The sequence below is a fragment of the Meriones unguiculatus genome, chromosome 8 (assembly GCF_030254825.1).
Source record: "Meriones unguiculatus strain TT.TT164.6M chromosome 8, Bangor_MerUng_6.1, whole genome shotgun sequence".
Classification (NCBI taxonomy): Eukaryota; Metazoa; Chordata; class Mammalia; order Rodentia; family Muridae; genus Meriones; species Meriones unguiculatus.
This window is the reverse complement of record NC_083356.1, coordinates 64,447,267-64,463,487: the sequence shown is the minus strand read 5'-3', so window position 1 is coordinate 64,463,487 and position 16,221 is coordinate 64,447,267. Positions and strand designations below refer to the sequence as shown.

The 16,221-nt window shown below is 42.8% G+C and overlaps 1 protein-coding gene across 2 annotated transcripts in view; it reads right to left on the bottom strand.

The window, feature by feature from the left end:
• Snx31 (sorting nexin 31) overlaps nt 1-16,221 on the bottom strand; it is a 52,721-nt gene that overhangs the window by 11,210 nt on the left and 25,290 nt on the right. For both annotated transcript variants that reach the window (XM_021664384.1, XM_060390570.1), the window contains exons 7-11: nt 13,337-13,424; nt 10,781-10,850; nt 7,197-7,289; nt 5,128-5,331; nt 887-1,000 (exon numbers count right to left, since the gene is read on the bottom strand). In XM_021664384.1, the coding sequence (XP_021520059.1) occupies nt 887-1,000; nt 5,128-5,331; nt 7,197-7,289; nt 10,781-10,850; nt 13,337-13,424 (569 nt within the window). The remainder of the gene's footprint in view (nt 1-886; nt 1,001-5,127; nt 5,332-7,196; nt 7,290-10,780; nt 10,851-13,336; nt 13,425-16,221) is intronic.

The window sequence follows — 16,221 nt, the reverse complement described above, 5'->3', positions numbered from 1 at the left end:
GTTTCTCTTCAGTTTAGTTAGACACTTACAATCTGTCATATATCCTCTGCTTGCTTTTCTTTGCTAAACGATTCTGGTTTCATTTGGGGTTTAAGTGTCTGGCCCCAAGAAATGATTTATGTCTGCTCTAACTCCATCATGAATTCTATTATTCCTTTGCTACCTGCTTGATTCCTAGACTCCTTTGAGCTAGGAGTAGTCTGAGCCCAGTTCTGGCCAGTGAGACAAATGAGAGGTGTTGACTTACCAGGTAAGAGAGGCAAATTTGTATCTTCTTGAGTAAAGCCAAGGGAATGTTGGAGGTGTCAATCACCTACTTTTAGTATTCTGATTAAGCTAACAGAATTTTCTATGGTTTAATCACAGGATCAGAAAAAAAAATTCATCCTGTTTTCCTTTTATTTCTTTTTGTTTGGCCTTAGGCTAGCTTCAGAGAGAAGATGGTGGGAGCTGGGAGGGCCTAATGTAATCATTGGAGTTGATCATTGGAGGCATGATCTTTAAGAAAACATTAGGGTATGCCCCTTCTCTCTTTTTGCTTCGTATCATGTAATCTGAGACAATTTGACCCACCATATGTTTCTGCCATGATGTTTTGCCTTGCCACAGGTGCTTGGCCAAGTGAACACAGCCTGAAGCCTCTGGAATTGACAGCTAAAATAGGCTTTCTCCTTTGAGTTGATTTTATCTCAACTCAGAGCTGGCTATCACATTAACTAAATTCTTTGAATTCATGACCATGGTGACCAGGAAAATAAAACAAAAATAAAAACAAACAAACAAAGAAAAGTATTTCAATCCAATGCCAGTAACCCCACCAGCTGGGTTTAAGTACTGTGTTTTGTTCACATCAGCCAGCAAGCGGTGCTCTATCCTGAGAACCCACCTGTTTGGTGTAAATAACAAACCACTGCTGGCGACTGTCTTCACTGTACTGAAATCTCAGCTCTAAGTTCTGGTTAAGAGTTTGATGGGGCCCATCTGTATCCAGCAGAGTTCCCTACGGTGGAAAAGATATCATCAAAGTGTCTTGGAATACACTGGGTGTTATATCAACAAAGCCACAATTTCCCAAAAGCTGTCAGTCTCCCAAGGAGCCATGAAAGTAACTCAGTACAGTGTGATATAGGGAGTGTTATTAAGCAGGCAAGTACAGGTCTATGAGAGGAAACAGACTAGACTGGAAAACAGCCAGGGCTAGGAGAATAAAGGAAGGGGTCTGTGAACAGAAGTAGAAGCTGTTTTGTTTTGGGGTTTGTTTTTGTTTTTAATTGGTTGGTAATTCCTGGTAGAAGAATGAGGTCAAATCGCTGAGGCATGAGAGAGGCTGGAAGGTTAGAGACACTGTGAGGAATCAGTATGTCTGTGGCTTGGGCTCCAAGCAAGAGGGTGGGTGAGGAGGAGGTCTAGAGAGTCAGGAGAGAGGAGGATTCTGAAGGCTGTGGGTTTTGTATACAGCATCTATCTCTGTTTTTCCTAGAAATGGAGACTCAGGGTCTTTTAGAAAAGTCACCCTCTTCCACCATCAGCTAGCTATGTAGAACCCTCAGAAAAGGATATCAGAGGGACACATATGGTTAAGCTTGGGTCAACTAGACACACACTCTATACCTTCATTTGACTCCAGAATTGAGATGCCCTAGTAGAAGGTCCTCACAGAGTCTTTGCCTGGAAACCCAAGCTCTTTGGCTCCCGACATTAAGCCTCTGCTTCCCTTTTCCTTTGGACATGTGAGTAACCAGTACTCATCCTTCCCAAGTCCATTGGTTTACTAGAATTGGATGTGTAGGTTTCTAGAGCTTGCTATCAAACAAAGCTGAGGATTCCAGACTTCATCCTGAGGACAGGAGACATCACTAAGATATTTGGGAAAGCTAGATGATAATGCAGTTTGATTTATATCCTAGAATATTAGTCTCACAGCTTCCGGGTGAACAACAAACTGGACAATAGCTGTTTTCAGGTGATACAACAGATATTACTGCGGAGAAAGGAATGAATTACCCTGACCCTACAGAAGCCCAGGGTGAGAGGACCCAAAAGAAGATAGAGACCCTGTTGATGAAAGAAGTATTAAGTATGAAGTTGAGATTAGAGTTTGTGGGCAGAACACCATGAGGCTCCTGGAAAGTGTTTGGCTGAACAGTGATCCATGCACATGTGGTGTGAACTCCTGAACCTAGTCCTAAATCTCCAAGATGAAGCACTCAGAGAAGGAGGAGAAGGAGAAGGAAGAGAAGGGGAAGGGAGAGGAAAAAGAGGAGAAACAAACAAACAAACAAAAAAAAACCATGAGACACCACTGCACATCTTTTAGGTTGGCTATAATTCTTAAACTCAGATTATGAATAAGTACTGGCAAGGCTGAGGAGAAAGCAGGGCCTTCAGACATAGCTGACAGAGACATAAACTGGTACAGCTGCTTTGGTAAGCAGGCTGGCACATTTGACCCAGTAATTCTGCTCTTAGAGACACACCCAAGAGAACTAAAAAAAAAAATTAAAAAAAAATCCTACCTAGATTCAGTATACTAATGTCCACAGTGGCATAATTCATTTCCAGCAACAGATAGAAACAACCCAAACATCCATCAACAGATAAATGGGTCAAATGAGGTATAGCCATACAGGGAAACATTCATCCATAAAAAGCAAGAATAAAGGTCAACCTTAGACCTTAGGCACTAAGTAAAAAGCTAGTCAAAGGGCCATATTTTATTGCCATAAATTGCTTTTAATAGGAAATTTCTAGAACAGGCAAAGGTAGTCCATAGCGATAGAAAGTCTACAATCAGTTGCTTAAGGCTGGTGGAAACTAAGAATGGGATGAACACAACTAAAAGGTATGTGGCTTCTTTTTGAAATGACAAATGAAGTTGATGGTGTGGTAGCTGGAGAACTCAGAACACTGCCCAAAATCTATCAAATTTGGGCCACAAAACAAATTTTCACAAGTTTGAAAGTAATAAAATCACATAACGTATTTTCTTTGATCCTAGAGGGCTGAAAGACTAAGGAAGGGAGGGGAGATTAGGAGTTGGTCCCATTCATTGTGCAGGGATATGGAGAAGGAGCCATGAGGGAAAGAGAGAGTTATAAGGGTATCAAGATGGCAGGTAGGATAGTTCTCTGTCAGCAACGAAACATGTAGGAAGAGTAGAAAGAAAGTCAGAGGTAATTTCTCTGTGTGTGGTGTGGAAGTTAGGGGGTGGAGGACCCATCTGCTAGGAGGCAAGCACAGGAGGAAGTGCAGATGAGTGTAAAGATGAGAGGCCAAGTCTACGGTGGGAAACACAAGTCCAAAGTATCCCTGAAACAGAGGAAGGAAGCCAGCGGTGGGAGACAGGGATAGCTATCTGACTTCAGAGACTGTATAAAGATGCTAGAATGGAACCTTGGGACATATCAGGCAGGCTTCAGAAAGCCGTTGCATAAGAGAGGAAACACAGAAGGCTTTAAGACCTGGAGAGGACAGAAGCTCCACAAGGAGAGCAATAGATCCAAAAAGTCTGAGCACAGGGGTCTTTTCTGATACTGATACTCCAACCAAGGACCATTCATGGAGATGGCCTGGAACCCCTGCACAGAAGTGGCCCATGGCAGTTTAGTGTCCAAGTGGTTCCATGGTAATGGGAACAGGGACTGTCTCTGACAAGAACTGATTGGCCTGCTCTTAAAACACCTCCCCCTGAGGGGGGGAGCAGCCTTACCAGGCCACAGAGGAAGACAGTGCAGCCACTCCTGATGAGCCCTGATAGACTAGGATCAGAGGGAAGAAGAGGAGGACTTCCCTTATCAGTGGACCATGGGAGGGGTTTGGCTGGGAAAGAGTGAGGGAGGGTAGAATTGGGAGGGGTGGAGGGAGGGTGGTACAGGGGGGATACAAAGTGAATAAACTATAATTAATAAAAATGAAAATAATTTTAAAAATGGACCAGTGATATGGCTCAGTGGGCACAGGTGCTTACAGTGCAAGCCTGGTGGCCTGAGTTCAATGCCTGGAACCCATGTAAAAGTAAGAGAACAGACTTCATGAAGTTGTCTCCTGACTTCCACATGTGACCTGTGAGAGCCCCTATACAACCTCTCTCCTCTCTCTCTGTCTCTGTCTCTGTCTCTCCCTCTCTCTCACACACACACACTTAACAATTTTTTAAGATTTATTCATTTTAGTTATACAATATTCTGCCTGCATGTGTGCCTGCATGCCAGAAGAGGGCACCAGATCTCATTAGAGATGGTTGTGAGCCACCATGTGGTTGCTGGGAATTGAACTCCAGACCTTTGGAAGAACAGCCAGTGCTCTTAACCTCTGAGCCATCTCTCCAGCCCCTACTTAACAATTTTTAAAGGAAAAAATGTTTGGCATTATTTAATGCCAGAAAAGGCGTGAGCATTAGGCCCAGGGCATGTTGCTATAGCTTTCATGATTTGGCAGCTTTTGCCTTCTACCAGCATTTTATACACACAGGACAAACACAGTTGCTCACTGAGCACTTGACAGAATTCAACTAAGAGATGTGGCAGTACTCAGTGCAGTAGCTGGTACATCAGGAAATCTGATGCTGAAGATTTGTAGCTTGAAGGACAAACACAGCCAAGACTCCTTCAGAAGGGCTCTACTGGGCAGTGTCCCATTCCTTAGTGATACTAAGCACATAGCAGGTGCTCAATAAGTGATCACTATTGTCACCTCTAGGCTATGACTCTGATCACCTTTCAAGCCACAAGAAGGCCTGTGAAAAGGTGGGAAGATTGACAGGTGTCTCTCGTGCTCTGGGCAGGGAGTCTGTCCTGACCATAGGCAGGTCCTACCACCAGGGTGAGATGTCTGTCCACCCAAGGTACTGATTCAGCCACAAGCCTGTCTCCCCAGCCCCAACGGTAACATTCAAGAGTAAAGAGGTTTTCATATCACAAGAGGAGACTTTGATTTATTTTTTGGTTTTTTTAAAAACAGGGTTTCTCTGTGTGGCCCTTGCTGTTCTTGAACTCACTTTGTAGATCAGACTGCCCTCAAACTCAGACATCTGCCTACCTCTGCTTCCTGAGTGCTGGGACTAAAGGCTTGCACCACCACCCACCACAGGAGGAGACTTTATAGACAAACAAGGTGCCAGATACTCACAAGGAAAGTGACCTGCCAGCACTTTACTCTGCTCATCTGGAAAGCTATGTCCTGGGTCCGGCCATCAGGCAGGGTTATACAGCAGCTGATTTCGTTATTGCCAATGGAAAGCACAGCCACACAGCCAGGTTCTGGATGGTTGCAGGTACAGGGATCCAGTTGAATGTACCCATAGTGCCGGACCTCCTGGGACAGCTCCAAAAACTGCTCCAATGTGAGGTGGGAGTAGAAGGAAGCAAGAGAGCACTCTTCACAAATATAGAGCTCACAGGGGGCTGCTATACTGTGCTGGCAAAACCCACGGGATGGGCTCAGAGCCTACACCCACCCCCAGTTCTAGAACATACAAATCAGGCCCCTAGTATGGACAGTAATCCCTCGCAAGATCACTGTGTTTCTCCATGGCAGGAGCAAGTCCTATTCCCTCCACCCCCAACAACTCTGCCCCTGCTCTCATTTAGCACTTGGATCCAAAACACTCAAGAAATGAACAAAGGATAGAGTTGAGAAAACAAAAGAGTAGATGTGATTCTATCTCATTTAGAAGTGTTTTGCCTGCTTGCATGTTTGGGCACCATGTGTGTACCTATGGAGGTCAGAAGAGGACATCAGATCTCCTGGGAGAGCTGTGGACGATTGTGAACCAGCATGCAAGTGCTAAGGACCAAACCTCAGTCCTATGCAAGACAGGACCGCTGAGCCATCTTTCACCGTAACTCTTAACTCTTTTTTATATGAAATAAGAGGCAAACCACTTGCCTGTATGTGTGAGACCTGAGCTCACTGAAGGAAAAAAAAAAAAAGGAAGGAGAAAGGAAATTCTTTTTAAAACTCAATAACCTCTTAGCTGTTGTGGATTAAAGGAAGTGAAAAGATGAAATTAAAAGTAAAGCAACATGTTGCAAAAACAGTTAATAAAGAAGCAATTTACTGAGAACGCTTGTTGTCATTTGCCATTCATGAAGAGATACTAACACAAGAAACCAGAGGATAGAAACCTGCAGGGATTATCCACTTGAAAACTCCATTCTTTTAAGAACATTGTACATGGGGCTGGAGAGATGGCTTGGTGATTAAAAACACTGCTGCTTTTTCAGGGAGGACAGGAGTTCAGTTCCCAGAACCCACATGAGGCAGCTCACGGCTGTCTGAAACTCCAGTTCTGAAGAATCTGATGCTCTTTTCTGGCCTCTATGAGCACTACACACACACACACACACACACACATAAATAAAACAAAATTTTTACGTAAGACAAACTACCTAAAAAAGTCAACTCAACATATATAGCCATGGATAGCATCTTTAGTTATTTTCATTTTGCAATTCACAAACTCTTCTTTAAAGAAACATATAATAGAGGCTGGGAGTTGTGGCTCCTGGATGTGGTCTGCAGCATGGCTTTAGGGAGCCTACTGTCTCTACAGCAACTTTATACCTCTTTCACTGTAGCACAAACAATGACTTTAGACACACATAAGTACTTGTCTCTGTGTGCCAATAAAACTATATTTTTATCAACAGTGGCCCATGAGCCATAGTGAACTTATCTCTGGTTTAGATCAATTTGCTTTTAGTCATTTAATTCAGTTTTAGTTCAGTCTCCTTGCATGGGTGCATAAGGTAAGGTGATGCTAGCTAGAATGCTTCCAAGAATGCTAGCTAGAATGGTTCCAAAACCAGAAGTTCACACAGGAAGAGGAAGTTTAAATTAGAAACAGTCCTATGCCTTGTAGTAGTTGCAGCCAAAGTGATTCATAGCAGCAAATGCTTTTAGCCACTTGATTTCCAATAAAAGAAAACTGACTGCCTAAACAATAACCATAAAGGAGAGTACTCTGTAGTTATATAATAATGTGGAGGATCTATACTAATTAACTTGGCCAAAGACTCCATATTGTTTTTTTTAGAATTCTTACACAATAAACATTTACTAATTATAGACTCAGAACAATCAGTGGAGGCAATCTCACGTTCAATGCTTGATGGATTTGTGAATGATAGTAACATTTCAATTTATGTCTGGAACTTGCTTCCAAGGGACATTGCGTGGTGCAATACTTAACTCACCTTTGTTTGATTCTCTTTCTTCTGGAGAGCCTTTAATTCCTCCCTCTGAGCCATCGTGGGTTTCACCCATTCTATTTCGATGTCCTGTACTGCCTTAAAACAACACAATTATATAATTATTAAACTTAGTAGAAATGAATTAGCCTAGACCCAAATGGATCTACATAATGATTTGACAGATTATAAAACTGCTTTTTTTTTTCTGTTTTGTTTTGAAACAGGGTCTTAATATCAAGCAGGTCAGGCTGGCCTGAAATTCATGTTCTTCTTGTCTCAGTCTCCCAAGTGCTTGGATTACATGAAAGCACAACAGGTGGCTTACAGTCAGTTGAATCCGTGAGGAAAAAAAGCTTGTTTTGCAGTTGGGGACAATTAGAACACTCGGCATAGAAAGTCAAAGTAACGTCCATATTGTCTAGTCAAATAGCTTTCTAAGGGACTACAGTATGAAACCCCATTAAAAGGCAGAGAGAGGAGTGTGAAAAATGGTTCGGCAGTTGTTAAAAAAAGAGCAAGTGTTGCCCCTTAAAGAACCAGAGTTTAGTTCTTAATGCTCATGTGATATGTCTCACAGCCACCTGTGACCCCAGCTCCAGGGGATCCTCTGGCCATCATAAACACCTGCACTTCCATGCACAAACCCACACATGAACACAAGCATACATGTATAATTTTAAGAAGTGAGTAGTTTTTAAAGTAGAAAATTAAAGATGAATATGTTTATATTCATGGAAGACTATCTTTTTAAGATATGATGGCAGAATGTAGAAATAATCATATGTAATTGTATGTAAATGCAAATTTCCATATATAAAACACCAGAAACAAAACTAAAAAGCAGATGTTAAACCATGCAAAGGGTTGACATTTGCAGAAAACAAGAAAAATGTAAAATCACCAAAAATGGCTCCCAGATCAATATTGACAATTGACCAAAAGGACTTCCAAATGGCAAATGCAATATATTCTAGTAATCAAAGAGTTTTTTGCCTCTTAACTTGACAGGGCTATACTATACACAATTAGAGCTCATAGTGATTTGGAGATGGTGATGCAGTGTGTAAGGAGGGGTGGATTTAATTCATATGCTTTTCTAGAGATAACTTGGCAATACAAATCTAAAACCACACGTAAGTATAAAGAGCTAGACACAAGGAGGCAGAGGCAGGTGTGTTTCTGTGAATTCAAAGGCAGCCTGGTCTACAGAGTACCTTCCAGGTCAGCCAAAGCTATTACTGATATTGCTTATAAAGCTAAGGTAAGGTAACTTATGGTTAGTAGCAAGTCTGCACTCTGAACCTGCAGGCTCTGTGGGACTCTGCTATTAAGTCTAACATTTCTGGTTGCCTCTGAGCTAGGTATGATATGACAGACTCCCTTTCTCAGGTGGGTTCCTTCTCCCCCTGATCTGGGGAACCCTAGATCTTCTAAGGAGTGTCACATAGCCCTCAGAGACATTGCAAGCCCAACCCTTTTCTGATTAAAAAAAAAATCATTCATCAAGCATTTGGGAATTCCTGGAAACATCCACCTTATGCTAACAAGATATTTTAGTGTCCTGGCTTTCAACCAAAAACCTTTAACCTTACCTGGAGTTCTTCCCCCACCTATAGGATAATTAAGTACTGCTTTCCCTTTTTATGATAGGGCTGTGTTATGCATATAAACAAAGTATCCCTGACATTCCCTAGCCCCATAGAATCAAACACATTCACCCTCTTAACCCCACCCACTTCCCAAGGTTTATAAATCCCTGTTTCACACTCAAAATAAAGGGGCTAGCATCATCTATTTCACCATGACCATCTGAGACTCATCATTTATTCTGGGGAAGGACAGGATCCACTTCTCCCTAAAGAATTCATCACTTGACCTGGGGCTTGGCTGCCAGTCAGTCAGCCACATGCTGCTGGCCACTGAAAGTTTCCTCCATTCACTGGCGAGTCAGCGCAGATTGCCGATGCCATCTTTCTAGTACTACTCTGTCCACTGCAGTGCCCGTCTGTGGGAGCAAGAAGCTGGCTGTTCTTGAAACAGCCATTTCTCCCACCAGAACAAAACTGGGCTCCCACATCTGTCTCTCTGTTTTGGAGCTCCAAGTGGTCTGCCATAACTGACTGCTCACAAAGTGGCCACCAACTTGCCCAACTCAGGCTGGGTCCTGTTGCTGCCTGGCTCAGGTTCTGGATCCCTGAGCTCCTTTGACTCAGTGTTTCACCCTTTACTGCTCCAGAGTGTGCACGTCTGTTTGCCTGCAGGGAAGCCCAGAGTCGGGAAACAGAATGGCAGGGCTCTACATCCCTGGACTAAATGAACTGTGGATGAAAGATCTGAGGAACAAAGAATATCATCACTGAATAGATATGTTTTTCATCATTGTTCCCTAATAATATATTGTAACAACTACTTCTATGATGTTTTCACTGTATTTGGTACTGTGAGTAATTGAAAGGTTGAAAGTTTGCAGAAGGTATATAAGTTATGTGAGAATGCTATTCCATTTTATGAGTGGGTCCTGAACCTTCCTGGTATCTGTAGGACAGATGGTGCTATGCTCCATGGGCTGTTCAGTACTAATTATGTGTCAGATGATATCCTTATGCTTTCAACTCCAAACCTGTGAGATAGCATATTATAAAATACCTCAAAATAGAAAACCGAGTTGATGTATAATCAAATATTACTATATTATAATCAAATATTATTCTAGCTTTCAAAATTATCTAGGATAATTAACAACGTGAGAAAAAGCTGCACACTATTTATACATGAAAAGAATACTAAGTTATAAACAAAGTGAAGTAACAGATTCCAATTCAAACAATGAGTCTCATGTATTTTCAGCTGGCCTTGAACTGTCACTCATGAAGCCAAAGGTGACTTTGAGTTTCTAATTCTTGGGCTCCACTGCCCACTTGGAATTACAGGTGTGTGCTTTGTTTGTTTGTTCCTGTGCATGTGTGTGTGTGTGCCTATATAATGTATGCACATCATGTGTGTGCCTGATGTTCTTGAAGACTGAAGAGGGTGTCAAATCCCATCATGTGGGTGCTGGGAACAACCTGGTTCCCTTACAAGAGTAGCAAGTGCTCTGGACCTCTGAGCCATCTTCCCAGCTTCTGCTATAACCATCCCTAAGTGTAAAATTTTACATATATTTTACATACAAATTTACCATACATACATATATTTAATGTTGTACAACCATTACCACTGTTTACATCCAAACCTTTCATAGTTCCCAACAAAGACTCCAAACTGGAGGAAAGCATGGCAACTCATGTCTTTAATGCCAGAACTCAGGAGTCTGAGGCAGATGAACCAAGAGTTCAAGGCCATGCTCTATAGTGAGACCCTATTCCAAGCAATATAAACAAAGCATTGATGACAATAAAAGAAGAAGAAAAAAAACAAAGCAAAACCCTGTATACCTATTAAACAATAGTTGTCCTTTCATCCCCCACTCCCCAGCCCTTGGGAACTTTTGCTATAGATTGTCACTATGAATTGCCTGTTCTATATAGCGTCTCAGCTACTAAGGAAATGTGTACTGTTTCAACCCCAGTGGCCAGTGTTGATCTCACCTGCATGTAGAGCAGGTCTCCAGCTGCTCTGCAGTCCATCAGCATAGAGTCCAGGGCCGGGTCCAGGTACCTGCACAATCACATGATCCTATGTGACATGCCTAGGGACACATCCAGGAATAGATGTTCTGGAAAGCAATGGTCCTCCACTCTGAGAACTGGGTCCTCCTTCTCTCATAAAACTAAAGCACAAGACTTGACTAGCCTTTGACCTTTCCTTTATTCTGCTGTGTTCTATTTTCTCCATATAGTGAGCTTTTACTTGGTGGGCTCTAGAGAAATGGTCTCTCTCTCTCTCTCTCTCTCTCTCTCTCTCTCTCACACACACAGCTTTAAGAGAATGGCGTGCATTCCTGATCACACTTAGACACCAAGTCCTGAATTCTGTCTTCCACTGCATAACACCTGCCCTGGCCACCTGCCCTGCACATGCCCATCTATACTTACCACCCTGCACCTGGCCATTCTCTTCTGCCTCTAGCGCTGCTCAAAAGCATCCCCAAACCAGGGTGTCTGCTTCTTCCTCTTGCTTCATTTTCCTCTGGGTGAGACTTTTCCTGAGCAACCCTCCAACTCTTGGAGTTGTGGGAACTGGGTCATTTATCCTGCTCATGTCTGAGGCACTTCTCCTTTCCTTTCCCTGCTATACCTTACCATCCCCACAACTCTATATCCCAGCCACGCTTTCCCTCCTCCATCTCCCCTGCTCCTTCTTTCATACAAGGCCACTGCCTTAAACACCCTCCTTCCCTGACTTATCTTTTCTCTGAAAGCCTGCTCTGTGGTACCCCTCTTGTCTGGTACCTGATGCCCAACCTGTGCTAGCACTCCACCTCTGTGCTTTGACAATGCCTTGAATTTATCCCAATTACTGCTTTGATCAACTTGTTTCGACACCTGCTATGAAGGCTTCAGCCCTCAAGCCTGGTGATGCCCTTCTGAGTCTCAGCAGAGTGACTAGCAAGTGTCAGGGGATCCATCTCTATCTGTCAGAACCACCAAGATAAACAGATCCATTGCGTGTAAGTACAGTGGTTCTCTGAGAATGGGCAAAAAAGGAAAGGGGAGAAACAGAGGCAAGCAGTTATTGCACTCATAAGAACAGTATGACTACATAGAGAACTGGATCAGACCCATGAAAGGATGAAAATGGGGTTTGAAGGTCAAGCTTATGCTGGCAGAGAAAGCAAACTGAAACATTCCAACTAACTTTTCCTTTAGATATGTGTCCACAAACCTGCAAAGCCCATGTGTGACTGAGAATTGCCTCATAGTTGGAAAGCCCTGAGACACCTTTCAGGTTGGGGCTTTAAGCTGCCAGGACAACACCCTCTGGTCTAGAAGAAACCATAACATCACTAGAGAGATGCATTCAGGGAAGTCCTGGATAAAAAAAAAAAAAAAATCCTCAAAATATCAGCTAGGCCCCTCTGAAAAGCCCTTCTATTGGAATCATGCAGTTGGTGGAACTGGCCTCCCTGTTACCACTGGAAAGGCTTCCTCTGGAGAGGGGACAATACACCCCAAGGTGTTATATCATGTTCCCTCGTAGAAATCTGACCCTCGGCTCTGACTACAGTAGTGTGTCTAATCTTACTCATGAGCAAAGTGATTTGTAGGATGGAGGTGCTGGCTTGTAAATACAAGGATCTTCACCCTGCATTTGCAGCTAGGCATCTAGGATGTACCTATTTAAGAAAGACAGGCACAGCCTCGTGTTTAATTCAGGCTTCTAGGTGAGGGGAAGAAGTCTACCCACTCCTTTGCTCTCAAGTGCTTAGGAAAGTGTGTGAACTTGAAAAGTCTCAGCCCCAGGGACTTTCTGTTATTATCGCTATTATCATTCTTTCCACTATAACAATAACAAACATGAACAAAATTTATTGAGTATGTGGGATTGCTTTAATCTTCACAATAATCCTAGGATAATTATTCTCCAGTTTTACAAATAGCTGGGACTATCCCTTCAAAATTCAAAACTACAAGCTACACCTAGCAAGATAGCATTGTGACAAATAAATAACTATCCCTAGATTGTAAGATGTCCTTTTTTTTTTTTTTTTTTAAGTTTGTGTTCGCAGATTGCAGAATAACTGAGCTGGACAGAGGCAACTTTAGAAGCAATTCAACATGGCAATAAGGACTGGGAACTCAGACTGCAGGATGGGGCTGGGAAAGCATGCTGCCTTTCACTGTGATTTTCTGTTTATTTGTTCTTGATAGGACTTCTCTTCCCAGGAAAATAACAGCATTTTCTACTGAGACACTTTTGTCCTTTTAATCTAAGAATGTGGGTGGCCCTTGTACATATCTAGGAATGTGAGCTAAATGCTTACAAATTCAGTGCCAACTGCCTGAGTAAGCCTTCTGCCTTCAAGGAATACCAAGTTCAATGGGCATCACATCTGCTTGTAGCCATCAATGATATTCCTTCAGTTACTACAGCTAGCCATCCAACCCAGAGCAAAAGCATGCTCAGTAGTTCTTGCCATCATCTATTCCAATCCACCCCAGAGACTGAGACCCACAGTGGTGTCTGACAGCACAAGTACTTACCACTTTCTGAGTCCAATCTTACAGTTTTCCACTTCAGAACTCTGAAGACTAGTATAAGGCAGCTCAAAATCCACCAACTTCTTCACAACTGGAGAGGGGAAAGGCAGCATGGAGATCAGGCTAGCCATGTGTAAAACTATTCTTTCCACGCTGTTTTGCCCTTAGAAACTCCATTTTACAGATTTTTGCTGTTGTCCTTATTTTTTACTTCATTTTGAGGACAGAGGAAAATGGAAAGTCAGGTTGCACCTGCACACATCACCATCTGTCTTGCACCATCTGTCTTCCATCCAGTACAGACTGATAAATGACTTATTCTTCAAAATAGAATGAATTGAGACTATAGAGGCACATCATGCTATATTAAAATCATAGGGGAAACAAGGCTCCAAAACTTATTGGACACGCCAGACCAAGGAGAGGATGGGACTCCCTCACCTAGATCCCATCATGTGATTAATGCCTCCTAGTGTTGTGCTGGTCCCACACCAACCTGTCACCTGCTGCTCTTGTGTGCAGCAAAAAATTCAAGTGGACTCCCACCTAACTGTCCCTACACGTTCAGTATACCTTGTTCTCTGATGCTGATGGAGCCTACTCTGCTGCTGTCGGCAGGTCCACATGTTCCTGTTCACCCATTTGGACCTGGACCTTCTATTTCTGCTCCAGAGACCATTCTGCCCTTCCTTCTCTGCAGCCAACTATACCTTTCCTCTCATCCCTCTTTCTCTGGAGGTCTGATCACTACAGCAACAGTTTCTTCTCTGCTGCTGGCTTGGGCTTCTCATCTTAGCAATACTAACTCTGTAGCATTTCTCTTACCCACTTCTGTAACCTCTGAACTCTCCTGCACTCTCTTTAACTTGTATTCATCATGGAAACCACATAAAGAAAAGTACAGAGGGAGGATCCAAGATGGTGGCACCAAGAGGACACTGTGTCTGACAAGCAGAACAGCAGTGATTGCACAGTGACCAACAGACAAAACTATAGACCCTAAAACACCAGCAATTGTGTTTCTCAGGTGAAAGGAAACCCCATGGTGTGGGAAGTGATTGGGTCCATCCTCAGGTCACCCAGCTAAAACCTGGAAGAGTTCCTGGGTCCCACCCAGCATTCAGTTGCCAGCCCAGAGACACGCATGCATGCCCAATTCACTGTCCCAGACAGAACTGTGGGCCCCAAAACACCAGAGACTGGGTTTCCCTTTTGGGAGGAAACCCCACGGTGAGGGAAACATCAGGTCCAACCTCAGGATACCCAACTAATCCCTGGAAATGTTCCTGGGTTCCAGTAAGCTCAGAGCTCTAGCCTCCTGCCACATGTCTATGTGCTGTGCTCACTTGCCACTGATTACCACTTGGGTACTGGGGTACAGAGCTCCAATATCAGACCTACAGACATCTGAGACCCACAGGATCAGCCCCAGATGCTGCTCCTACGCATAACCTGTCTTCCTAGCTAAACTTACAAAACCACAGTGTAAGAGCAGCAGCAGCAGCCCACTAAATTCATAGTAAGAAATCCAGTGGCAGGGCAGCTGTCTCTAGGACTTCTCTTGGTGAAAGGATAGCCCCTGACTACCAACAACCCCAGCTACCCCAAAGGACCATACACCTGAGGTAAGCTGTGGCAATTCTCTGAGAAGCACCCACCATTCGGCGACCACACCAAAAAGCTGAGGAGGATTCTCCCCACCCCAGGATTCTAGTAGGCACCAAAAACTAACAACCAACACCTGAGACAGCCAGATGGGTAGAGGCCAACATAAAAGCACAACTAACAAAAGCCAAAGCCATATGGTATATCCAGAACCCAGTTATCCAGAGTAAAGTAGCCCTAGACACCCTAATATAAATGAAATTCAAGAAGATGACCTTACATCTATGCTTACAAAGAAGATAATGAAGGAAACAAAAAAAATGGGTAAAGAAATAGAGGAAGATAAAGTCAAAGAGATTATGGCCATCTATAAAGAAATACAGAAAGATGCAGCAAAACAGTTTATGGCCTTCAGAGAGGAAATAATTAAATCAACGAAAGAAACAGAGGAAAATTCAAACAAACGGGTGTATTGAGGGAAAATACAGTCAGACAGGTGAAGGAAATCAACAAAACAGTTCAAGATCTGAAGAAAGAATTGGAAAAATTAAAGAAAACACATATGGAGGAAAGAGGGAGAACTTAGGGAAGAAAACAGGAACTACAGAGGTAAGCATAAACAGACTATAAGAGATGGAAGAAAGAATCTCTCTGTACATCACAGAAAATGTTAAATCTAAAAAATTCTTGACACAAACCATCCAAGAAATCTAAGACAACATGAAAAGACAAAACCTAAGAATAATAGTAAAAAAGGAAAAAGAAGATTCCTGCCTCCAAGGCCCAGAAAATATTTTCAACAAAATCATGGAAGAAAAATTTCCCAGTTTAAAGGAGAAGCCTATAAGAATACAAGAGGTCTAAAGAACACCTAATAGATTGGACTAGAAAAGAAAATTCTCCCACCACATAATAATCAAAATAGTAAGTATACAGAACAAAGAAAAAATACTAAAGGCTGCAAGGGGAAAAGGCCAAGTAACGTATAATAGCAAACCCATCAGAATCACACCTGACTTCTCAACAGAGACTATGAAAGCCAGAAGGGCCTGAACAGATATCATGCAGACCCTAAGAGAGCACAGATGTCAGCCCAGGCTACTATACCCAGCAAAACTCTCAGTGATCATAGATGGAGAAAACAAGATATTAGACAACAAAAACAAATTTAAACAATACCTACCCACAAATCCAGCCTTACAGAAGATACTAGAAGGAAGACTACAACTCAAGAAAGCTTAACTGCATTCAGAAAAACACAGGAAATAAATAACCTTACTATA